Source organism: Pelophylax lessonae, assembly GCF_965119305.1.
Source record: "Pelophylax lessonae genome assembly, chromosome: 1".
NCBI classification, from domain to species: domain Eukaryota; kingdom Metazoa; phylum Chordata; class Amphibia; order Anura; family Ranidae; genus Pelophylax; species Pelophylax lessonae.
Window position 1 is genome coordinate 138129346 of NC_138768.1, and position 25629 is coordinate 138154974.

The 25629-nt window shown below is 49.5% G+C and overlaps 1 protein-coding gene across 3 annotated transcripts in view; it reads right to left on the bottom strand.

Moving 5' to 3' along the window:
* TNPO1 (transportin 1) overlaps nucleotides 1–25629 on the bottom strand; it is a 542580-nt gene that overhangs the window by 243985 nt on the left and 272966 nt on the right. For all 3 annotated transcript variants that reach the window (XR_014225578.1, XM_082265499.1, XM_082265498.1), the window contains exon 6: nucleotides 4559–4640. Coding sequence is in view for 2 of the 3 variants with exons in the window: in XM_082265499.1 (XP_082121625.1) it covers nucleotides 4559–4640 (82 nt within the window). In the remaining variant the exon portion in view is untranslated. The remainder of the gene's footprint in view (nucleotides 1–4558; nucleotides 4641–25629) is intronic.

A 25629-nucleotide genomic window follows, 5' to 3' on the forward strand; every position in this document is an offset into this window, starting at 1 on the left:
GATAGAAACATGATGCTTTGGGGCATTAGATGGGGCCATGTATTGTAAAACCTCGGCTGAGAACCTTCTTCCCTCAGCCAGAACACTGAAGATAGGTCATAGGTCTTTCAGCAGGATAATGACCCAAAACTTACTGCCAAGGCAACAAAGGAGTGGCTCAAGATGCAGCACATTAATGTTATGGAGTGGCATATCCATATACCTGTGGATGTCTCCAGACCTTAATCCTATAGAAAATTGATGGAGGGAGCTGAAACCGAGTTGCCAAGAGACACCCAAGAAACCTTAAGGGTTTAAAGATATGTTAAGAGTGGACAAAAATCCTTCCTAAGAGGTGTGCAAACCTGTCAACCAACTACAAGGAACATCTTACCGCTGTGCTTACAAACAAGGGTTTTTTCCACCAAGTACCAAGTCATGTTTTGCTTGGGGATCAAACACCTATTTTACTCACTGAACTGCAACTCAATTTAAAACATTTGCGTCGTGTTTTTTCTGGGTTTTTTGTTGATATTCTGTCTATATCATTTAAAGTGCACCTATGAAAAAAAAATTAAAGACCCTTCATTTCTTTTTAAGATGGAAAACTTACAAAATCTGCAGGGGAACAAATAACCATTTTCCCAACTGCATCTATTTCCAAATATCCTTGGACGGGAGCAGTGGTTTTAGGATCAAGGCTGCAGCTATGATCCTGGTATTTTTTAGGGTAGGCGATTGGCTTGGTTGTAAAAGTGATCCGAGTGACTCAACAGCATTTATAAGTGATGGCTAAACAGTAAGTCTTGCGCCAGACCTCCTGTGGAAAGGGGGGGGGGGGGGCGCCCAGAAGAGGATCAAGGCTGCTCTGTGCAAAACTATTGCAGAGCAGGCAAGTATAAAATGTTTGGTATTTGAAGGAAAAAAAAAATATATATATATATATATGCTTTGCAAATACTTTAAAAATAATTTTGTTGCACTCACAGGGGTGCGCAATTTTTAAGTTTTCAGAAACCCACAATAGTAAAATCAGTCTTCTATGTAGTAAAGCATGCTGGTAATTTTGACTATGGAACAAAAGGGGTTAATCCCCAGAATTGTGTAAAAAGGCTGTATGATCCTGTCTTCTCTGATCCCCCCCACCCCCCTCCTTTTACTGCCCCCAATCCACCTGCTGATAGAACAGAGCCCTAAGAGGAACTCTACAAATGCTCTGTTTGGTGTGTACTGCTAGGGGGTGCATGTGATCAGCACAGGGTCTATCAGCACTGTCCAAAGTCAGAAACAGAGGTAAATGATACTCCTCACCTGTGTTGTGTTTTTGATGCAGTTCTTGAGTCACATGATCTATGAAAAACGCACTGTTTATTGGCAGCTATTATTGCCACTTTTTTTTCTATCAGCAAAGCGTTGATCACCCTATTTCAAGTTGGCAGCCAATATATTGGTGTATCCCTACTGTTGATGAAAAAAGGTATTTAACAGTTTATATTTACTAAAATAATTGCAGTTCCATGTTCTGTGTACTGTGGGAGACCACATATAGTGAGTGGGTTTAATAACATGAAGGCTTGACATGCTGGGCATCTATTTACATGGCACAACCTCAACTTTGAAGTTTTTGGTAAAATATAAAATGTATGTATAGCATTTATGTTCCCTATAATTCGCTTTAATTTTCTTACTAAATATTGTGCTTAATAAACTGTTGTGCAGATATGGTAACAAAAAACTGGAACAACCCTTTTTATTTTCTGGAACCTCTGCTTTCAGAAAAATTGGATTTTTCACACAGCTTACTTCTAAAATCTTTTTCTTGCAGTACATCATGGGATACAGAGCAGCCATAATAATTACTATCTGGGTTATATGCCACCTATGGGAGAATAGACACTGGCAACCAAAAAGACGGAGTCCCCCTCTATACAACTCCTCCCATACAGGCAGTACCTCAGTTTTGTAGCAAGCAATACACATCCCAGACAAGAGGGGAGGGACCTCTGTCTCCCATGATGTACTCCAAGAAAAGGATTTTACAGGTAAGTTGTAGGAAGTGTCACATTTTCTTTATTGTACATCACGGGACACAGAGCAGCCATAATAATTACTATCTGGGATGTCCCAAAGCAATGCACTTGAGGGAAGGGGGACACTAAATATGAAAAAAAAAAATCATCAGACCAAAAAAAATTACATAGCTGCCTACAGCACAGTGCGGCCAAATGCAGAATCCTCCCAGGTCCTAACATACACCTGATAGAATCTAGTGAACTTCTGTACTGAAAACCAAGTTGCGGCCCTGCAAATCTGAGTCATAGAAGCTTGATGGCGAACTGCCCAAGAAGCACCTACTCTTCTGGCAGAGTGTGCCTTTACCGGAAAAGGTTGAACCTTCCCCTTTAAACCATACGCCTGGATAATGAACTGGCGAATCCACTGTGAAAATGCAGACCTAGATGCTGCCTGCCCTTTCCTGGGCGCTTCTGGCAGCACGAACACAAGGTCTGTCTCCCAAATCTGAGCTGACCTCTTTAAATAGACCTTAAATGCACGTACTACATATAGAGAATGTAACAACTTTTCCTCTGCTGTTTGAGGATTTGGAAAGAAGGAAGGCCAGCATATAATGTCCTGATTCAAATGAAAAGCGGACACCATCTTGGGCAAAAACCCTGGATGTGGACAAAGAATCACCCTATCTTGATGCAAGCTCAAAAATGGCTCCTTACAAGAAAGAGCCGCTAACTCAGATACTCTTCTAGCTGAAGTTACTGCAACCAAAGACCAACTTTCTGGAAAAAAGAACCAGAGGAATATGCCGAATGGGCTCAAAGGGCTGTTTCCGTAGAACCACCAGGACCAAATTTAAATCCCAAGGACACAACAGTGGCCAAACTGGCAGAAGCATACGTAGCCCCCCTTATATAAAGGCTCTGACCAAGGAATGCAAAGCAATCTGTCTTTGAAAAAAATACTAACAAGGCCGGGATATTACCTTTAATAGTGCCTAAGGCTAGCTTTATATCTACCCCTACTTGCAAGGCGGTTATAATTCACCTGATATATTTTACGGGGATGCCACTTCCTGGCCTCACACCAAGAAATGCAAGACTGCCAGACTCTGTAATGAATGCCCCTAGAGACTGGTTTCCTAGCGTTTATCATGGTAGAGCCTGCAGGACCAGATATACCCCGCTCCCTCAAAATCCAGGCTTCAAAAGCCAAACCGTCAAATTTAGAAATTGTAAAGCAGGGTGGAATATCGGACCCTGAGAGAGCAGATCCGGACGCAGAGGGAGAACCCATGGCTTTCCTACCGCCAACCTTAGAATTTGCACATACCAAATCCTCCTGGGCCAAGCTGGAGCCACCAGGATTACTGGTTTCCCTTCTTCCTGAATCCTGCGCAGAAGACGTGGCAGCAGCAGAATCAGGGGAAAAGCATAGATCACAGGGAACTGTTTCCTGGGAGTCACAAAGGCATCCACTCTGACTGCGAGCGGATCCCTGGTCCTGGACACAAATTCGTCCAACTTGAACCTGAATGCCCCCCCTCCCAATCATTGACAAATTACTGCAAAGATCTCAGGATGTCAGGACCATTCCCCTGGAAACATCTGCTGGCGACTCAGTCTGCCTGTCAGTTCTCTCTTCCTGGAACGAAAACCGCCGACAGGCATTGAACAAATTTCTCTACCCAGGATAGGATGTGACCCACCTTCTGGGCTGACTGACTCCTGGTGCCCCCCTAATGGTTTATATAGGCCACAGCTGTGGCATATTTTTGGATTGTACCCCGACGGGGCAACTCCGAAGTCTGGGAGTCCAGTAGCTTAATGCCCAGTAAACGGCTCGGATTTCCAGGCTATTGATGGGGAAGCTCATTTCTAACCAGGACAATGGCTTCCTCCAGAGAGACTGGCATCTGTATTAACCACCTTCCAGACTACTGGAAGAAAGGATTTCCCGCTCTCCAAATTCCTGGCTACCAACCACCAACCTAGACTTTGACGTACCCTCAGTACTAGAAACACGAAAATCTAGGGCCTGGATCTTTTTGCTCCAGGCTGACAATGTTGTTCTGTAAAGGTCTGTAATGGAATTGGGCATAAAGAACTGCTTTAAATGAGGACACCATCTTACCTAGCAATCTCATACAAAGACCTACACAGGATACCTTTTCCCCTATTACGATCCGAACTAGATCCTTCAGGGCTACAACCTTTCTTGGTGGCAAACACACTTTTGTCTGTACTGCGTCCACAAGGAAACTCAGATACTCTAGACTCTGAACTAGCTGCAAAGCTGACTTTTCCAAATTCGGAATCCAACCCAGATGTCTAAGACCTGAACTGCCCGGAATACATTCTGGCTTAGAGTAGAATTGTAGCAAAATTTTAAATTATATCATCACTGTATAGAAACAACCATTTAAAAGGCAGAAAAGTTTTAATACTTTTATAACGGCAGGCAAAAATTTATATTTGTCTATGATGTATAATCTGCTTTTGTTGCTATTTTCCCTACCCTTCATTTTGCCCACAGTAACTACGCAGGCTACCAACTACAATCATACCTCAATAAATGAATCAATATGCATCATAAGAGCTTGCGTTCTTCCAACAATGAACTGGTTGACACAGGCAACAGCATGTGACCTATGTTGAAGGAAAGAAGAAGGAATACAAAACCATAAGTGCATAGGCAATAGAAACGGTTTACACACAGAACACACATTACATAAAAATATTAGATTGTGGAAAGGGAGGATATAAAGAACAAACTGAGATGTCTTAGTGAGATTTAAAGTGATTTTAAAGGCTTGCTTTATTTTTTAAACATGTTATACGTACCTGCTCTGTGAAATCCTCTTCTGGGGTCCCTCGCCAGCACTTCTGAACCCCCCCACCCCCGAGTGCCACCATAAGAAGTTGATTCCTATGGGGGGCATTAGTGCGTGCTTGATCCTGAGCCGGGCTGCTCCCGTCTATTCAAACACACAGCCCGGCTCGGCCCCGCACCCCTGCTCTCTGCTGACAGGTTTTGATTGACTGCAGATGTGCAGAGCGCTGGATCCAGATGGAGTTCAGGTGAATATTTGGACGAGGCTGGGGGCTGTGGTACCATTAAAAAGGATTTTTTTTACCCTAAAGTAGAGAATGCTTGGAGGTTTAAAAAAAAAAAAAAAAAAAAGTTATTGACTTGTCTGATGTTCATTAACGGACACAGCTCCCGATATTCATAACCATTGGATTATACTGCCCCCTACAGAAGTAGGATACTAGGCAGAAAAGAATTCTGGCTACACTCATGGGCAGTCCAAGGGGGTATACTCCCTCTCTCTGCTATGGCCACTCAGTTTTGTAACAAGCAGTGTCAGGAGAAATACAACTCCACAGAAGGGTTGGTGCTGTGTGTTCCATCAATGATCAGAGAAATGAAATTTACAGTAAGTCAAAAAACCCACCCTCTTTCATTTGATGGACACCGCTCTGGATACGAATAACCATTGTGGCGTCCCAAAGCAGTGTTTAACATGAGGGGTGGGAACAAAAAAAAATCAAGGCTAAGCACATTAGCCAACAGGAGCTCAAACAACTGGAGTCCACTTGGGGGGAAACACCCTCAAAGAGGATCAGGTCCTCCTAAAACAGAAGCCAGCAAAACCTTGTGGCCAAAAGAAGCATCTGCAGATGCCAACACATCCACTTAATAAAACTTTGTAAAAGTGTGCACAGACAACCAGGTGGCCGCCTTGCAAACCTGCTTCACTGGCGGCCGATGACAAAGCCCAGGAGGCATTAAGCGCCCAAGTAGAGTGCACCTTGACAGGGAAAGGAGGAACCAGACCCCTGAGGGAATAGGCCTGAACCACGTCTGTCCGATCGATCTGGAAATGGTCGCAGAGGAAGCAGATAAACCTTTTCAAGGTCCATCCATTAGTACAAAGTCTGACTTCCTGAAAAATTGCGTAGCGGCAAGGTACATCCCAATTGCCCGGACCGCAGCCAAGGCATGCAAGGCAATTTCCTTCGAATGGTTGGGCCTGGGACACAGGGAAGGCAACACTGTCTTCATTCAAATAAGGGACAACGTTTGGAAGGAAGGACAGACCGGGTTGAAAAACCACCAGGTAAGTTGAACCACAGGATAACGCCACCAGTTCAGACACCGTACGTGAAAAGGTGATAGCCACTAAACAGGCCACCTTCTGGGACAGCGTAAGCAGGGGATTCTCCCGAATATTTACAAAGGAAGGCTTCTATAGAGCTGAAAGCACCAAAGATCCCAAGGTCGACAACAGAGCCTGAACTGGAGGAACCAAATGTCGGGCGCCCTGAAAAAAGGTACGCACCAGGGTATGTGTGGCCAAAGGTAGTTGTTAGAAGACTGCCAAAACTGACACCTGGCCGTTGAAGGTACTTAAGTTCAATTTCTGTTCAACCACCCCCCATTGAAGGAAGGTCAAGATCCGAGCCACTGAGAGGATGGAAGAGCAGTCCTTTGGACAGCAGATCCTCTGAGAGGAAGCTGCCATGAAATGTCGGCGACCAGCAGCACCAGATCAGAATACAAAGCTCGGCGAGGCCCGTCCGGAACCTAAAATGACCTGAATGCCTTCTGCCTCCATCCTGCGTAGAAGTTTTCTCAGAAGCTTAAGAGGGAAGGTGTAAATCAGACGATACTGACCGCACTGGGCCACGAGCGCGCCTGTGGTGGCCCGCAAATAATCCCTTGACCGAGTCACAAACCTCTGCACCTGTTGAGTCAAGATGCCAACAGATCCACCATAGGGGTGCCCCACCAGGGACACCGCTGATGAAACACCCCTCCAAATGAGGGGACCGACGCTTGCCGACTGAGGTAAAATGCCTGCCATTTTTTTAGCCCTTAGCCCGGAAATGTGTACGGCAGGGAGGGCTGGAACGAACCGTTCTGCCCACCATAAAATGCCGGACACTGCAAGAGCCTCTAGGACACTTCTTGTGCCCCCTTGGTGATTAAAATAAGCCACGGCCGTGGCATTGTCCGATTGAATGAGCACTGGACAACCCTGAAGACGATCCGTCCAATGTTCCAGACACAGTCTGATTGCTCTTAGTTCCAAGACATTGAATGGGAGTCTGGATTCTTCCAGTGTCCAGAATCCCTGAGCAGAATGCTTGCCAAGAATGCCTGCCCAGCCGGACAGGCTGGCTGGCATCCGTGGTGACCACAGTCCAATACAAGGGAAGGAAGGAATTTCCCTGCCGAAGCAGAAAACCACCATATCCGGGACGTCGCCGTGCCCCAAATCGGATCGGACTGTCCAGAGACTGCGGAGCTTTGTCTCATTTGGTCAGAATTTCCCTTTGCAGGGACCTCTTTTGAAACTGTGCAAATAGAACCACTTCGAAGTTATACACAATCAGGCTCAGCACCTGCACGCAAGTTTGGAGGGATGATCGATTGTTGGACAAATGGACAGCAGGAGGCGAATTGCAGCCTGCAATTTCTGGAGTTGGTCCAGAGGAAGAAGCACTCTGGCTAAGGCTGAGTCCCGAGTCAGGCCCAGATAGTCCAGCTTCGTGGACAGAACCAGAGCAGACATTTTAAAAATCAGAAACCAGCTGAACTCCCGCATAGTTTGTATTGTGATCTCCAGGTTCTCCACCAGAGCAGAGGGATACTCTGAAGGAGATCGTGCAAGCAGCTTTGTGAAGACCTGAGGAGCAGATGCGGGACCAAAAGGTAAGGCCACAAACGGATAATGCTCCTCTTCCACAGCAAAGCGGAGAAAATGCTGGTGACTGGCACATATTGGAATGTGAAGGTAGGCATCCTTGATATCGATAGAGGCAAGGAAATCCCCCTGACGCAGGGATGCCACCACCGTTCAAAAAGACCCCATTCTGAACTTCTGTACCCGCACAAAAGCAGTTTAGCACCTTGAGGTCCAGGATTGGACACACTTTGCCTTCCTTCCTGGGAACTGTGAATAGGTTTGCGTAGAAACCCTGAAAATGTTCAGAGGTCGGAACCGGGACAATCCCCCCTTGAATGAACAGGTCTTGTACCGCCCCAAACAGGCCCTGTAAGTGGTCTGGGGACAGACACAAGCTGGAAGGAATAAATCTCACCAGAGGACAAGAGCGAAACTCGGATCTTGTAGCCAGACTGAATTACTTTTTGGACCCACTTGTCAGTCAACCCTGAGAGCTGAGAAGGAAGGTCCACGTCTACGACGAGGTTCCTTCACTTAGTATCCTGCGGAAGAAAATTACTCTTCTTCTTCTGAGACCTTTAATGTCATCCAGGGTAGCTCAAAACAGGAAATCTCCTTGAAAAGGAAGATCAGTCAAAGCCTTTTTTGAAATCGAATCCGCAACACCAGCACTTTCAGGGACCCAGGAGGGAGACCAGGGGGACAGCTACTCACCATACCAGGAACCAGGCGGCCAACGCTCTAGACAGAACCCCTCTCCATCAACATGGGGGGGCTGCCGGCAAGGAGAAACGCTGGTACTCAGGCCAAGACCCAGTCGTATGCAACCACGAGAGGCGCTAAACTCGCAGGCCATCCAGTGCGGCTATGTCATGGCTGACCTAGCGTGGAGGTCTGCGTGCGGTCGCTGGGCAGACTGGGGTGACCAAAGGGTCTAGATTATCCAGCCCATCGCCCAGTCCGGCAGTTTATTTTAGATTTCACAAGAAAAATATCTAGGATTAAAACATTTTCTATCTAAAAAATTTTTGCCAGGACCAAAGATCCCAGCAAGGAACTAGGTCCTTACTCCTGACAAGGAAAAAAAAAAAACCGAGTGGCTATAGCATAGAGGGAGTATTCACCTGGGACTGCCAATAGGTTTAGCCAGAATTCTTTTCTGCCTAGTGTTCTACTCATGTAGGGGGCATTATAACGGTTATGAATATCAGGAGCTGTATCCGTCAATAGACAAAAGAGAAAAACCTTTTACTTTTGCAACCACTTTAAGGAAGAAATTATTTAAAAACACCACAACATACATACAAATTCAAATAAGCTAGACCTAGCGAGCAAAATTTCCTTAAAAAATATATATATATATATATATATTCAGTGTGGTCTTTCCTACTACTTTAATTCAGATTTAAACTGGGACATCACAGAATGACTCAATGAGCCTGATGCATTACTTTTAAACACTTTAACCATTTTATTATATCTTTTCATGTGACAACACTGAAGAAATGACACTTTGCTACAATGTAAAGTAGTGAGTGTACAGCTTGTATAAGAGCCGGTCCACACTAGCGCGACTGGTCAGCCTGACAAGTCGCGCTCCCTCGCGGTCCATTGACCGCTACAGGACCCGTTCTAATAGGAGCAACACAAGTCGTTCCGTCTTACAAAAATGGTCCTGTACTACTTCGGGGCGACCTCGGAGCAACTTGCATAGACTTCCATTATGTGAAGTCCCTGCAAGTCGCTCCGAAGTCGTGGTGCATGGTAATGCACAAGTCGCCCCCGAAGTAGTAAGGAGTCGTGTCGCCTTAACAGTGTAAATTTGCTGTCATTAGTAGATGGATAGATTATCGCTTCTCTGCCTTTTGGCTAAGATCAAGTGTAGTATCTGTTCTTATCAGTTGGTATGGACCTTGATGGTTAGTATCGGCAGGGGCTGAAATGAACCAGGGCGCTCTGGGCGTAACTGGAGGACCGGGAAGCAGGCACCGTCAGAGAAAGCCAGATGGGTCCGCTGCCTTCTGATTTGAATGGGTCTGCCCCTATCAGTTTGAAGGGAGCAAGAAAGCCGGGTGACCACGGCTAGTATTGCTCCTGGATGTGATTGGTAAGGAATGGCGGTGGGATAGCTTTTCCTCCTGGGTTGAATCTGGCCTTGCAAAAGGCTTGTCCCCAGTTGAAGGCAGGTTCTCCCTAAGCTGTCTAAAGTTCTGATGCCTCCTGGTAGGATGGGCTACACTGGGTCTGGCCGGGGGCCAGGTCTGAAGAAGCCCGTGGTGTACGTGCCCATGGGGTGGCAGCCCAGGGGTGCCTCAATTCTCACTGGTGAGGGGCAGCTCACCTGCGTTTTTTGGCACCTTGGTCACTGCACCATCACACTTTTTCTCCACCTGCCTCTTGGGGCGGGCCTTTTGGCCAGCACCAGAGGAATTCTTTATTCCTGGCCGGGGGGCCTGTCAAGGTCTCGCACTTTGGCACTACCCAGCACTTCTCCACTTCCCTTTTCCCCACTCTTTTTTCTTTGTTGTGTGTTCACGTTGCACGACTAGTATGGCGTAGGTCCTCGGGCCTGCCCTGAAGTCTTGGGAGGGGGCGGATATGGCCTTCTGGCTTAGTTCGCCCTCTCTCATGGGGTCTCCCTTCGGGGGAGCCCCACCAAGTACTTGGGGTGGGCTGTTTCGGCAGTCCCCCTGGAGAACGGGGTCTGCCTGGCTTCGGCTGGGCGGACCAAAGTGAATACCTCAGTCCCCGTCAGGAGCTTTGCGCCCCGGGGGATCAGGGTCAGGGTCCTTCCTCTTCGGGGGAGGGGCATGTGTACGCCTTGTGCACTTTTTGTGTCTCTCACGTTTGCGTGTGTGCACTTTTTTATGCACCGGGTGTAAGTCTTTTGAGTGTGTTTCACACACCACTGGCTTAAAAAAAAAAAAAAAATTTGCTGTCCCCTCAAAAAAAAAAACATAACACAGCCATTAATATCCAAGCTGCTGGCAACAAACGTGAGTACACCCCTAAGTGAAATGAAACTACTTTTCATTCTAGCAAAGTGTCATTTCTTCAGTGTTGTCACATGAAACGATAGAATAAAATATTTACAAAAATGTGAGGGTTGCACTCACGTTTGTGAGATACTAATATATATATATATATATATATATATATATATATATACACACATATATATATATATATATATATATATATATACACACACATATATATATATATATATATATATACACACACACACGCAAGCTTTGAAGTGGTTTACAGCCATAAAGTTTTTTTTTTTTTCTCCAGCCGGCGGCTGGCACTCTCACGAAGCGCTGCAACGCTTTCAGTAGCAGCGAGAGGGGATGTCTCAGACACTGCGGCTGGCCACAGAGGTGATCAAAGACTAGATAGTCTTGGAGGACCGGAGAGACAGCTTTTCTTTTTAAAGCAAAAAGAACTTTTGATCTTTTGCATTTAAAAAGGCAAAGGAGAGATTTGGGGTCTTTTTGACTTCAGATCTATCCATAAAGAAGGACCTGTCATCCTTATTGGTTACAAGGGATGTTTACATTCCCTTGCATCAGAAAAAAAAAAAAAAAAGCGATAAAAACAGACAGTGTAAAATTAGGAAAAACATTTTAAGCACCCCCCATCCCTCCATGCTCACACGCAAGCTCACACCACATGTGAGGTATCACCGCTAACATCAGAGGGAGAGCAATAATTGCTGCGCTAGACCTCCTCTAACTCTAAACAGGTAACCTGTAAAAATGTGTTGCCTATGGAGATATTTTAAGTACCATAGTTTGTCGCCCCTTCCACAAGCTTGCACATTATTAAAGCCTGATATGTTTGGTATCTTTTTACTCAGCGTAACCTCAATTTTCACATTATACAAAAAAATGTGGGATGTATTGTGTTTTGGTTTTTATTATTTATTTTTTTAAATTCATTAAAGTGCATTTCAAGTTCCAGTTTAGTTTCAAGAAGTGGAGAATAACCAAAAATCTCAGAAAAACAGAGGGGTGGGAGCTACGTCCGTCGGTGGACTCAGAGAAATGGATTTTACGGTAAGTACAAAAATCCCATTTTCTCTATCGTCACCCACGGACGTAGCTGCTGCTTTAATCAGACGGTTGGGACGTCTAAAAGCAGTAACCACTGAGGGGTGGGAAAAAAAGGACAACCCTCTGTACGTCCTCTGACAGTCGCCGCCCACTCAGTCTTCACTTATGGGATGTCCCAAAGCAGTGTAGACATGAGGGGTGGGAAGCGCAACCGTCACAAAGGCAACGCAGCACACAGGTCAGAGAAAGGAACCTTATCTGAACCAGAAAGGTAAAAAACGCTGGGTAACAGCAGCTCAACAGGAACAAACAAACCCAGGAAGCAAATCAACAAAAGGGGAAAACAAACCCCAACAGACGGGGACAGGCTAACGCCATGTCCCCCTCAAGGCACTGCCGCACACAGAACTTTGCGGCCAAAGGAGGCATCTGCCGATGCCAAAACCAAGTTTGTAAAATTTTGAAAAAGTGTGCACGGACGACCAAGTCACTGCCTTGCACACCTGGGTCACCGATGCTTGATGTAGGAAGGCCCAAGACTCACTCACCGCTCTGGTAGAGTGCGCCTTGACAGGGAAGGGCGGCACCCGTTCCCTAATTGAATAGGCCTGTACTATCGTCTGTCTGATCCATTTAGAAATGGTTGCCGCAGGCGCAGCCATACCCTTCCGGGGGCCCTCGGGAAGGACAAAAAGAGAAACCGACTTTCTGAAGGATTCAGTAGACAGGTACACCCTGATCGCCCGGACCACATCCAATGAGTGCAAGGCAAAACGCCTTAGGATGTTTAGGATTCGCACACAGCGAAGGTAAGACAATGTCCTCGTTAAGATGAAAATCGGATACCACCTTAGGAAGGAAAGATTGGTGAGGTCGCAAGACCACCTTATCCCTATGAACAACCTGGTAAGGGGAGCAGCAGGACAGGACCGCCAACTCCGATACTCTGCGGGTAGATGTGATCGCCACCAGAAAGGCAACCTTCCGTGACAGCACAGGCAGAGGAATCTCCCTGATGTTCTCAAATGGAGGACGTTGCAAAATGGACAGGACCAAATTCAGGAGTAAAAGGCGCTCTCCGAGGGGGAGCCAGATGACCCCTTGAATAAAGGTGCATATCAAAGAGTTTGACGCCAAAAGGGCGCTGGAAAAGGATTGCCAGCGCAGACAACTGAACCTTAATAGTGGTCAGTGCAAGACGCTGGTCCACACCAGATTGCAGAACGGCTAACACCCCCGCCACCGAAAAGGAGCGAGGATGGAAACACAGCGATTCACACCAGGCAAAATAAGCCTTCCAAGTACAGTAATAGATCTTACCGGACGAGGCCTTCCTAGCCTTGAGTAGGGTAGGAAAGACCGCCGACGAGAGACCCCGATCTCTCAGGACCTGGCTTTCAACAGCCATGCCGTTAAAGCCAGCGACTGTAAAGCAGGATGGAAGATCGGCCCCTGAGACAGCAGATTGTCTCGTAATGGGAGCCGCCACGGAGGCTCGACGACCAGTTGCATGATGTCCGCGTACCAAGACCGGCGCGGCCAGTCCGGGGCCCCCAGAATCACCAACTTCGGTTCCGAGACCAACCTTCGAAGGAAACTGGAAACCAACTGAATTGGGGGGGGGAAGGCATAAATCAGTCGATACCGATTCCAAGGCACCACCAGCGCATCCGAGGTGTCTGCCAGACGAGACGCGAACAGATCCACATCCGGGGATCCCCAACGCGCACATAGCATCTGAAACACCTCCGGGTGTAAGGACCATTCCCCCTGGTCCAGGGTCTGGTGGCTCAGATAATCGGCCTGCCAGTTCTCCACATCTGGAATGTGAACTGCCGAAATCGCCGGGACCTGCGTCTCGGCCCAAGACAGAATTTTGGTCACTTCCTGAGCCACCCGGGCACTCCTGGTGCCCCCTTGGTGATTTATGTAAGCCACCGCAGTTGCGTTGTCCATCTGCACACGCACAGGGTGGCCCCGAAGATGATCCGACTAACGGAGCAAGCCTAGTCTGATTGCTCGCAGTTCCAAGATATTTATCGGCAGGGAGGACTCCTCCTCCGACCAAGTGCCCTGGGCAGACAGAGTGCCCAGAACGCCACACCAGCCGACAGGCTGGTGTCCGTGGTGACCACTGTCCACAACAACGGTCGGAAGGATTTCCCTTCCGTCAAAGCCGGAGACTGGAGCCACCACAGAAGATCCCTGGAAAGGAGGATATCTTTGAGTCACCAAGTCAGAGAGGAAGGAGAATGCCTGTCCCGCCAGGATCTCCGCTTGGAGAGATCGTGTGTGGAACTGTGCAAACGGTATCGCCTCAAAGGCTAACACCATCAATCCCAGGGACCGCATGCAGGTCCTGAGCGATGAGGATTCGTTGTCCCTGAGGGACCTGACCTCGTTCTGTAGAGTCAGGAGTTTGTCCTCCGGCAGTAAGACTTTTGCATGAGCGGAGTCCAGGACCATCCCCAAGTAAGGAAGACGAACAGAAGGGGACAATGTCGACTTCTGAAAGTTGATGGTCCACCCAAACTCCTGGAGCGTCTGAACCGTGGTTGACAGGTCACACAACAGAATTGGACTGGAACTCGATCTTAACAGGAGATCGTCCAGATAACCCAGGATCGCAATCCCCTGCGCCCGTAACAGGGCCAGAACCGGAGCCAACACTTTGGTAAACACCCTCGGAGCCTAAGCGAGACCGAAGGGTAACGCCACAAACTGATAGTGCTCCTCCGCGATTGTGAACCGGAGGTACCTCTGATGACCTTCGAATATGGGGATGTGTAGATACGCATCCTTGGACGATTAAAGCCAGGAATCTCCCGGGCTCAGAGAGGCTATCACTGAACGAAGGGATTCCATACGGAATCTTTGAACCCGCACAAAGCGGTTCAGAGATTTCAAAGTTCAGAATCGGACGCACCTTGCCCTCCTTTCTGGGCACTGTGAACAGATTCACGTAAAACCCCCGAAATCTGTCCCGATGAGGCACCGGGACGATCACCCCATGGGCGGTGAGATCCTGAACCGCCCGTTGAAGATCTTGTAAACGATCTGGGGTCAAATCAAGATTTGAGGGAAAGAACCTGTCCGCTGGACGCAATAGGAATTCGATCTTGTACCCTGATCGAATGAGTTCCTGAACCCACCTGTCCTGAATCCGGGAAAACCGCGCAGACAGCCCCCCACCCCTGAAACGAGTGAGGGCGCCCCTTCATGTCGAGGACTGGGCCGCCGAGCCAGCATGGGCGGCTTTTGGCTTGCCCGCCCAAGGCTTATTCTGGCCACCAGCGCCCTTGAAGGATTTGCCCTTGTCATGTGCCTTGAAGGCACGAAAGGACTCCCGATTAGGTTTAAAGAAAGGGCCCTGCTTACCGCGGAAAAACTTACCCTTGGGTGCTTGAGGCAGCAGATTGCTTTTGCCCCCAGTGAACCCCTTAACCAACTCGTCCAGGGAGTCCCCAAAAAGGCGATTCCCTGCATAAGGGATGTCAGACACAGTCTTCCAGGAAGTCTGGTCAGCCGACCAGCTTTTCAGCCATACCATACGACGGATTAGCACTGCGACCGCAGATAGTCGTGAGACTAAAGGGGCCTCATCCAAGGCCGTGTCACACAGGTATAGAACAGCCTGAATAATTTGGTCCACAATCTCCAAAGTAGCAGGAGGGGCGGAATCAGCCACAAGGGTGTGTCTGAGCACCTTGGCCCACTCTACCACAGCCTGAGAGACCATTACAGAGGCGAAAACAGGTTTCATCAAAGAACCCGCCACCATATAGGAGTGGCGAGTAAGAGGATTCCACCCGTCTATCCGTAGGGTCCCTAAACACCGGAGAATCCTCCGCGGGCATTAGAGTGGCCTTGTTCAACCTGGACACCGTGTGATCCACCTTAGGGGCCACGGTCCAGCGCGAATCCGTTGGGAGACGCAAAGGGATAACGGTACTGAAACCGCTTAGGCACCACAAAATTGCGCTTCAAATTGCGCCATTGTTCATTCACCGTTTTGTGAAACTCAGCGGGACAAGGAAACACCTGTGCTGTTTTCTGGGTTTTGCGTATCCCAAAAGAAGACCGCTTACCTGGCGGGTGGGGCTCATCCTCTAAATGTAGTGTATCCTTAACAGAATTAATAAGCGCAGACATAGCCGCGCGTTCTCTAGCCATCCTGGGGGGGGGGGGGGGGAGCCGTCCCCCTCCGCCTCCCCGTCCGACTGAGAGGACCGAGACCCCTCAGGGGTACACTGTCCATGGCAACCATATATAGCTCTGAATCAGAAGAATAAGAAAGCCTGGGCCTTTTCTTAGAAGCCCACTCAGACAACAGATCCACTTAATGCGCTAAAGTCGCAAGTGCAGCAGTAAGGGAGCCCATCGCAGAGGATTCAGGCGTACCTGAACCCTCCACCAGGGCTGTGGGGAATTTGCGGTCCTGGGACTCCATAAAAAAATGTTTTGGCGCTGGCCCTTTAAATCCGCGATAGCGGCGAATCCCACCGCAATGAGGACTAGCCTGAGGTACTAAACAGTGAGGAATATCACTGACAGCAAAGGAATATCCCCTGAAAAACAGCAGAAAAAGCCCCCCAGAAGTGTAGCTGTACAATACCACGCTTACAGCTCAATCCGACTGCCTGAAGAAAGGAAATTATGTCACATGCCTAGAGGCCAAAATAGGACTTGAGCCAAGGAAAAATGGTTGCCAATGTAAAGCTATGGAGAGGCTCCGGGAAAATGGCCATCGAGCACATGCACAAATACATTGCCCACACTAAAAGATGGCGCCCGAAAGGACGCGAATACACTACAGGGAAAATGGTTGCTGAATGCCCATACTGAAGCCAAACCAGCCTGCCAACACCAAAAATGGCGGCCTCGCGATTTTGCACCGCAGCGGCCCCCACAAGCATGCCTGCACCCCCAAAAGTACACAAAACATTACCGAGGGGTTCAGGGACCCCACAACCCCCCACAGCACCCCCGCAGGGACTGGGAGGAAAACGCAGGGCCCAGACACACAGACATAAAGGGGATAACACAGACTCCCAGCAGACTGCCATCCCCTTAGCAGAGGCCCCACATACACCCCCGGACATGCAATGTCACAAAAACAGAGGTGGTAGCATGGTACTTACCGATCCACAATGGCGTGGGTGCCTCTCTGCGACAGGAAGCCTCCCAACCCAGGTGGTGGGGGTGCCGTCAGCCAAACAGGTCTCTAGCAACACGCGGCGTACCGCAGTTGAGACATCCTAGCGAAGTGGCCACTTCGCGGGCATTGTCCCTGAGGACAGGGACAGGTCGTTTGCAAGGCCAGGGCGTACACGTAGCCTGCTAAACGCTCGATGACGGACTGGGATTCCGTAAGGCTCTACCACAACCTGTCCGATTCCCAGCTCCGCAAACACTGTAGTCTTCCGAAGTCTGACTAAGCGCAGGATCAAATAAAAAGCTATCAGTGTAAAGAAAAAAACTTACCAGAAATAAAAATTAAGAAAACAGAAGAAAAGGCTGCGACTGTAGCCCCAGCTAAGGGAAGCCTGCCTACTCCTGACTAGGCAAAAGACAAACTGATTTGGGAATGCTGATAGCAGGGGGGTATTGGACCAGAGGGACAGCCCACAGGTATGTCTATGCAAATTGTTTTGTGTTTTAACAAGTATTATGCCTAGCTTACTTCTGTGGATAAGAGGTCAATACCCATAAGTGTTGACTTTATGAGAGGGCGGCGACTGTCAGAGGACGCAAGAGAAAAAAAAGTTGCTCCTTACACGGCGGCCTGCAAAACCTTGCTGGCCAAAGGACGCATATGCAGATGCCAGCACATCCACTCTGTAAAATTTGATGAATGTGTGTACTAACGATTAGACAGCCGCCTTCCAAACCTGCAGCACCGACGCTTGATGGCGGAGGGCCCAGAAGACACAACGCCCGCATAGAGTGAGCAGTGAGAGAAAGGCAGAACCTTGCCCTTAAGAGACTATGCCTTCACCACCATCAGTCTGAGCCATCGAGAGATGGTCGCCGCAGAAGCAGCCTGACCCTTCCGGGGAATAGCCGTATTCACTGACGAAAGGACTCGGTAACCTCTAGATACATCGTATCGCCCGAACCACATTCAAGCAATGCAAAGCAATTTCCTTAGGATGGGAAGGTTTCGGACAGAGTGAAGGGAGCACTATGTCTTCATTCAGATGAAAATCAGAAACTACCTTAGGCAGGAACAATGGATTAGGTCATACCACCACCTTATCCCTATGGATCACCAGATAAGGGGAACGGCAAGACAGCACCGCCAGTTCAGACACCCTACGAGCAGAGGTGATGGCCACCAAAAAGGCAACCTTCTGCGACATGTCAAGCAATGAAATGCGCCTAATGTTATCAAAAGGAGGATGCTGAAGAACCGACAGAGGCATCGGGGACCTCCTGGGGGGAGCCAAATGGCGAACCCCCTGAAGAAAAGTATGAATCAAAGAGTGAGTAGCCAACGGACGTTGGAAATACACAGCCAAGGCTGAGATCTGACACTTCAGAGTGCCCAAAGCCAAGCGTTGGTCAACCCCTTTCTGCAAAAAAGCCAGGATACTGCTGACAGCAAAGGATCTGGGATGTAGATGGAACGACTCACACCAAGCAATGTACGTACGGTGATAGATCTTCTGAGAAGTGGATTTCCTGGCCTTGAGTTAGGTAGGGATCACAGAGTCTGACAGACCCCTATCCTTTAACACCGTGCTCTCAACAGCCAAGCCGTTAAAGCCAGCGACCGTAAAGCAGGGTGGAAGATGGGACCCTGCGATAGAAGATCTTCTCGCAGAGGAAGTGCCCACGGACCGGCCACCTGTAGCCGAATCACGTCGGCGTACCAGGATCTCCGGGGCCAGTCTGGTGCCACCAGAATCATCGGAATCCCTCCAGCTCGACCCTGCGGAGCAGACGAGGCAAGAGTTTTAGCGGACGAAATGCATAAACGAGCCCGTACTGACTCCAGGGAGCCACCATGTCGTCCACGGCCTCGGATCTCTGGATCGAGCCAAAAACTTTGGAAATTCTCTGTTTTGCCTGGAGGCAAACAGATCCACATCCGAGGTTCCCCACCGGAGACACAACTGGTGAAACACTTGTGGATGCAGAGACCACTCTCCCTGATCCAGGGTAGTCCGCCTGCCAGTTGTCTACACCGGGAATGTACACGGCGGATAGGGCTGGAACATAAGTCTCCGCCCAGCTCAGAATTCTGGCTACCTCCAGAGCCGCCAGGGCACTCCTGGTGCCCCCTTGATGATTGACATATGCCATGGCCGTGAGACTGTCTGACTGGACCCAGACAGAACACCCCTTGAGAGCATCCGTCCAATGGCACAGGCTCAACTTGATTGCTCTCCGCTCAAAAACGTTGATCGGAAAGTTGGATTCCTCCATTGTCCAGGTACCTTGAACAGTCAACTCCCCCCCAACCGGTCAGACAGGCGTCTTGTTGTCACTACTATCCACAACACTAGAAGGAAGGATTTCCCGTGGAGAAGGTTCAGCTGAGTCACCAATGCAGGGAGTCCCTGGAGCTCTGACTCAAACGATTCAGACTGTCCAAGGATGCGGGGTCCTTGTCCCATTTGACAACGATCTCCTGTTGTAGAAGTCTTGTGTGGGCCTGAGCATAGGGCACGGCATCGAAAGGGGACACCATCAGGCCCAGCACTTGCATAGACGACCAGAGAGACACCAGGTTGCAAGCCAACAGGGACAGAAGCGCCTCCTTCAACTTCTGCAACTTTGCAGAAGGGAGAAACACCTTCGCCGCAGCCGAGTCCAGGATCATTCCTAGGTAATCCAGAATGGTCATTGGAACCAGTGCAGATTTCTGAAGATTTGAGATTCCAACCGAACTGCCGTAGAGTGAATGATCACCTCCAGATCCTGTTCAACAGCACAGAAGAGTCTGCTCGGAGCAGGAGATCGTCCAGATAACCCAGAATTGCCATGCCTCTCTGCCGACGCAGAGCCAGAATAGGGGCTAACACCTTGGTGAAGACCCTGTGAGTAGAAGCAAGCCCAAACGTCAATGCCAAAAATTGAAAATGGTCCTGGCCCACCGCGAAACGGAGAAACCGTTGATGAGCCCAACAAATGGGGATATGGAGATAGGCATCCCTGGTATTGATCGAGGCCAACAGGTCCCCCTGATGCAGGAATGCCACCACTGAAAGCAGGGACTTCATGCAAAACTTCTGGACGCACACAAAACGGTTCAATAGTTTGAGGTCCAGGATTGGGCGCCTAGTTACAGGCCCAGGTACAGGTACAGACCCGCCTAGTTACAGGCCCAGGGGTCCTTCCACAATAAAGAACCCCCCCCCCCCCCGTAGCTGTAAAGCTCAACCACAACACGCCCCCCCCACCACCGAGAGCACCCCCCCCACTAGCCTGCCTAGCACCCTCAGTAGGTGCCTCACATAGGGGACCCCCACTAATAGTGTCCCAGGGTCCAAATCCAGGGTAGGGGGAGGTCATGGTGGGGGGGGGGGGGGGAGGTCCCAGGCGACCCTTCATAGTGAAGGGGGTGATATGCGGAGTGGGTAATTGAGAGACCTACTCACCTTGGAAGGTGCCCACGTACACCCCAAGCACGCTAACCAGACGGGGGGGACTGTACTTACCGGACCACGCTGCTGAGGGTGGGCGTCCATCCTGACAGACTGCCTCTGCACCGTAGTGTGGGTGCTGTCGGCCAAGGGGCACGCTGGCATGCCAGGTGTGTGCGTCCCGGCGGGATGTTTCCGCAGGCCAGTCCCCGTCCATGGGACTATAGTCGCTATGGAGACCAAGCACGGAGCTACAGTCTGCAAGGGCTCGCTGGCACAAACTGGGAGACCTTAAGGCTCTCATATAGCCAGTCCGAACCCCAGCAGCATCAAAAATAAAATTAAAATAATCCAAGCGAAAAACAGGTTCCCTTAAGGCGTTTAAAAATGAAACTAGGACAAACGTCCCAGCAGGGAGCTGTTTGGCCACTCCTAAGACCAGGCAGCTAAAACTGGAAATGCAGCCACGAGGCGGAAGGTAATAGCCTGGAGGTGCTGCCTCCTGGGCGTGTCAAAGCCTTTGGCTCTGCTGGTCACTCAGTGGGAGGGGCTTATTACCCAACCGTCTGTTTAAAGCAGCGGCTACGTCCGTCGGTGGACGATAGAGAAATTTGATTTTTTTTCTTTTTTTTTTTAGAATTGTTGCTTTTTGTTTATAGCGCAAGAACTTACCATAAACTAAAAAAGAACTTACTCTGAGTGCTCTGACAGATGCAGCTCTTCAATGTTTCTTCACAAATAGGTTACGCGCCCTCTACAGGAGTAGACTAGGCAGTGAAAGCTTTCACTTGGCACACCTATAGGGGCTGTCATAAAAACCTAACCCCTGACACACGGTGCTCACAGATCAGTTTTGTAGCAAGCAGTGAAAGAAAAAACACAACCAACCCCAGAACAGAGGGGCGGGAGCTGCGTCTGTCAGGACTCAAAATGATTTTACGGTTAAGTTCTTACAAAAATTAAAATTTCCTCTTACGTCCTCTGACAGACGCAGCTCTTCAATGTTTCTTCACCAATGGGATGTCCCATAGTAGTGTTGGCATGAGGGGTGGGAAGAACGCAACCAAAAACTTAACGCAACCACAAGGCTAGAAAACGTAGCCAACAGGGCAACAAAGCTCAACCAACAGGAGCTTACTCCAAAACAAAAATTCACCCCTGAAAGAACATCAAGCTCTTCAGCAAACAGCAGCCTGCAAAGCCTTGCGGCCAAAGGATGCCAACAAATCAATTTTGTAGAATTTTGTAAAAGTGTGTACAGACAACCAGGTTGCAGCTTTACACACTTGAGCCACAGAGGCCTGATGGCGAAAAGCCCAAGAGGCACTCCGTGCTCTAGTAGAATGCGCCTTCACGGGAAAGGGCAGAACCTGACCCTTCAAAGAATAGGCCTGAATAATAGTCTGTCTGGTACATTTTGTTATGGTTGCAGCAGACGCAACCAAACCCTTACGAGATCCCTCAGAAAGGGCAAACCGGGAATCAGACGTTTGAAAAGATTCCATGGCCGACAGGTAAACCCTGATCGCCCGAATAACCTCCAGCGAATGCAAGGCAATTTCCTTGCATTCGCACAGAGCGAAGGCAAAACAATATTTTGATTGGGATGGAAAGCCAACACCACCTTAGGAAGAAAAGATTAGTTAGGTCGCAGAACAACCTTATCCCTATGAGATACTAGATAAGGTGGACGGCAAGACAGAACTGCCAACTCAGACACCCTGCGAGCAGAGGTGATAGCCACCAGAAAGGCAACTTTCTGAGACAACAAAGGCAGAGAGATCTCTCGGATATTCTCAAAGGGAGGTCGTTGCAGAACGAACAAAACCAAATTCAGATCCCATGGAGGCAAAGGGGATCGTCTCTGTGGAGCCAGATGACGCACCCCTTGAATAAAGGTACAAATTGAGGAGTTAAGTCACCAAGGGGCTTTGGAAGTAAATGGCTAAGGCCAACATCTGACCTTTTATCGTGCCTAAAGCCAAACGTTGCTTGACTCCTTTCTACAGGAAAGCCAAGACCCTCACCACTGAAAAGGAGCGAGGATACAACCATTGCGACTCACACCAGGACATATACATCTTCCAAGTACGATGATAAATCTTCCTGGAAGCAACCTTCCTAGCCCTAAAAGGTAGGAATCGGCATCAGAGAGACCTCTTTCTTTCAACACCTGGCCTGTAACAGCCAAGCCGTTAAAGCCAGCGACCGTAAAGCGGGATGGAAGATCGGCCCTTGCAACAGCAGATCCTCCCTGCAAGGCAGCCGCTAGGGAGGTTCGACGGCCTTCTTTACCAAGTCCATGTACTAAGACCGGCGAGGCCAGTCTGGGGCCACCAGAATCACCTGCATCTTCCCCACCGCCACCCTGCAGAGGAACCGGGACAGCAGCTATATCGGAGGAAAGGCCTTAATCAGCCGATAGCGGTGCCAAGGCACCGTTAGTGTGTCTGCAGCGTCGGCCAGAGAATCTCGAGCCCTGGCCACAAACCGCTCTACCTGCTTAGACGAGATGAAAACAGGTCTACCTCCGGAGTTCCCCATCGGGTACACAGGAGGCGAAAAACCACCGGATGCAGGTACCATTCCCCCTGATCCAGAGCCTGACGACTCAGGTAATCCGCTTGCTAGTTCTTCACTCCTGAAATGTGAGCTGCGGAGAGACCCGGAACGTGCGCCTCAGCCCAAGTCAGAATCTCTGCCACTTCTTTGGCCGCCCGGGCACTCCTGGAGCCCCCTTGGTGATTGAGGTAAGCTACAGCTGTGGCACTGTCGGTTTGGACACAAACCGGGAGACCATGCAACTGAGGCGCCCAATGGAGCAGGCATAGTTTGATCACCCTGAGCTTCAGGACATTTATCGGTAAAGATGATCCTGCTGTCGACCAAATTCCTTGGCCACAAAGTGTCCAGCACCCCAGCCCATCATGCTGGCATCCGGGGCGATTACCGTCCGCAACAGCGGCAGAAACTACCTGCCCCAGCTCAGAGCGGGCGACAGAAGCCACTACAAGAGCTCCGACCGCGTGAGACAGCTTAGGCATAACATCCTGTCCAAGGACTGTGGATCCTTGTTCCATTTGGCAAGAATCTTCGCTTGCCGAGGCCTTGTGTGAAATTGGGCAAACGGGACCGCCTCGAACAACACCATCAGCCTCAGGGTCCTCATACACTTCTGCAGGGAGGAGAGATCGTCATCCATCAGGACCCTGATCTCGCCCAGCAAGGTCTGGAGTTTTTCCTCTGGAAGAAAGACCCTCGCTTGAGGAGTCCAAGACCATGCCCAGATGGTCCACCCGAACCCCTGCAGCGTCTGAACTGTGAAGGCCAGGTCATCTGACAGGGCGACAAGAGCTCACCCTCAACAGGAGATCGTCCAGATAACCGAGGACAGCATCCCCTTTTTGCGGAGCAAAGCCAGCACTGGGGCAAAAACCTTGGTGAAGACTCTGGGAGCAGAAGCTAAACCAAAGGGTAATGCCACGAATTGATAGTGCTCCTCCACCACCGGGAAATGGAGATACTGCTGGTGACCCTCGTAAATAGTGATGTGCAGATACGCATCTTAAATCGATGGAGGCCAGAAAGTCTCCTTGATGCAAAGACGCCACCACTGACTGAATGGACTCCTTTCAAAACTTCTGCACTCGCAACGCGGTTCAGCGATTTGATGTCCAGAATTAGACGCACCTTGCTCTCCTTCCTGGGCACCGTGAACAGGTTCGAGTAAACATCGCAAAACCTGTCGTGCTGAGTAACCGGGACAACGACGCCCTGTGCAAGGAGGTCCTGCACTGTCCCCCTGAGATCGATCAAACGATCCGGAGACAGACTAAGATTTGATGGAAAGAACCTGTCTGTTGGGCGAGACCGGAATTCGATCTTGTACCCTGTACGAATCAATTTGTGAATCCATTTGTCCTGAATCAGATGTCCAGGGTTCCCGAAAGCAACGCAGACGTCCCCCCACCTCTGAACTGGGTGAGGGCGTCCCTTCATGCAGAGGAGGATTTGTCTGTCGAACCAGACTGGCTGGTCTTGGGCTTACCCGACCAAGCCTTGTGTCCTCCCGAGGCTCTGAATGGTTTGCCTTTTTCCTGCGACCCTAAGGCACGAAAAAGCCCCCAGTGAGCCTTGAAGGAAGGCCCTCGCTTACCGGGAGGCGCTTTACCCTTTGCGGATCTGGGGAGAAGAGTACCCTTACCCCGTGAGACCCTTTGATCAACTCATCCAAGGAGTCACCAAACAGACGTTCACCAAAAAAGGGGAGATTAGTCACGGCCTTCTTAGAAGCCTGGTCCGCCAACCAGCTCTTCAGTCACACCATGCGGCATAATGGGACCCCCACAGCAGACACCCTGGTAACCAGAGGAGCCTCGTCCAGGGCCGCTTCGCACAGGTACACCATGGCCTGGGCCATTTGATCTGTGAGCTCAATTAAAGTTGGAGTTACAGACTCAGCTTGCAAGTTGCTCCTAAGCAACTTGATCCATTCCGTAACCATCTGAGAAACCAGGATGGAGGCGAACACAGGTCTGAGAAGCGAACCCGCCACCAAGTGCAGGTGGCGGGAAAGTGATTCCATGCGCCTGTCCACCGGGTCCTTAAACACCGGGGAGTCTTCCACGGGTACCACAGTGGATTTATTAAACCGGGAAACAGTGTGATCCACCTTAGGTGAAATTGTCCAGCGATTGAAAACTGAGCCTGCAAAGGGGTAACAGCGCTGAAAGCGCTTGGGAACCACCAGCTTGTGCTAAATGCGCCACCATTGCTCATTCACAATATCATGAAAATCCTCAGGACAAGGAAAAACCTGACCGACTTCTGGGCTTTGCGGGAGCCTAAGACAACCCGCTTTCCTGACTGTGTGGGCTGATCAATATGCAATGTCTTCCTTACTGATCAAATCAGTGCTTCCAAAGCGCATTCCCGCGCCGCAGGGGAGGACTCATCCTCCTCACCGTCTGACTGAGGACAGGTCTGAGGAAAGGGATCCCTCGGGGAGGGCAGTGTCCGTGGCAACCACATCAGGCTCTGAATCAGAGGACTGAGAGGGCATAAGCCGTTTTTGGATAGCAACTTGTTTCACTCTACAAGATCCACTTTGGACGCCAGAGTTTCTATGGCTGCAGACAGACAAGAGAAGGTGATTCGGATGGGCCGGATGCACAAATAAATTCAGAGGGAAAATTTTCACCCTGCAAGGCAAAAGTTTGAGTACACTGGCCCTTTAAATTGCGATCGCGGTCTGCACCGCTACAACGCGCTACCGCTGGAGTCCCCCTTTAAG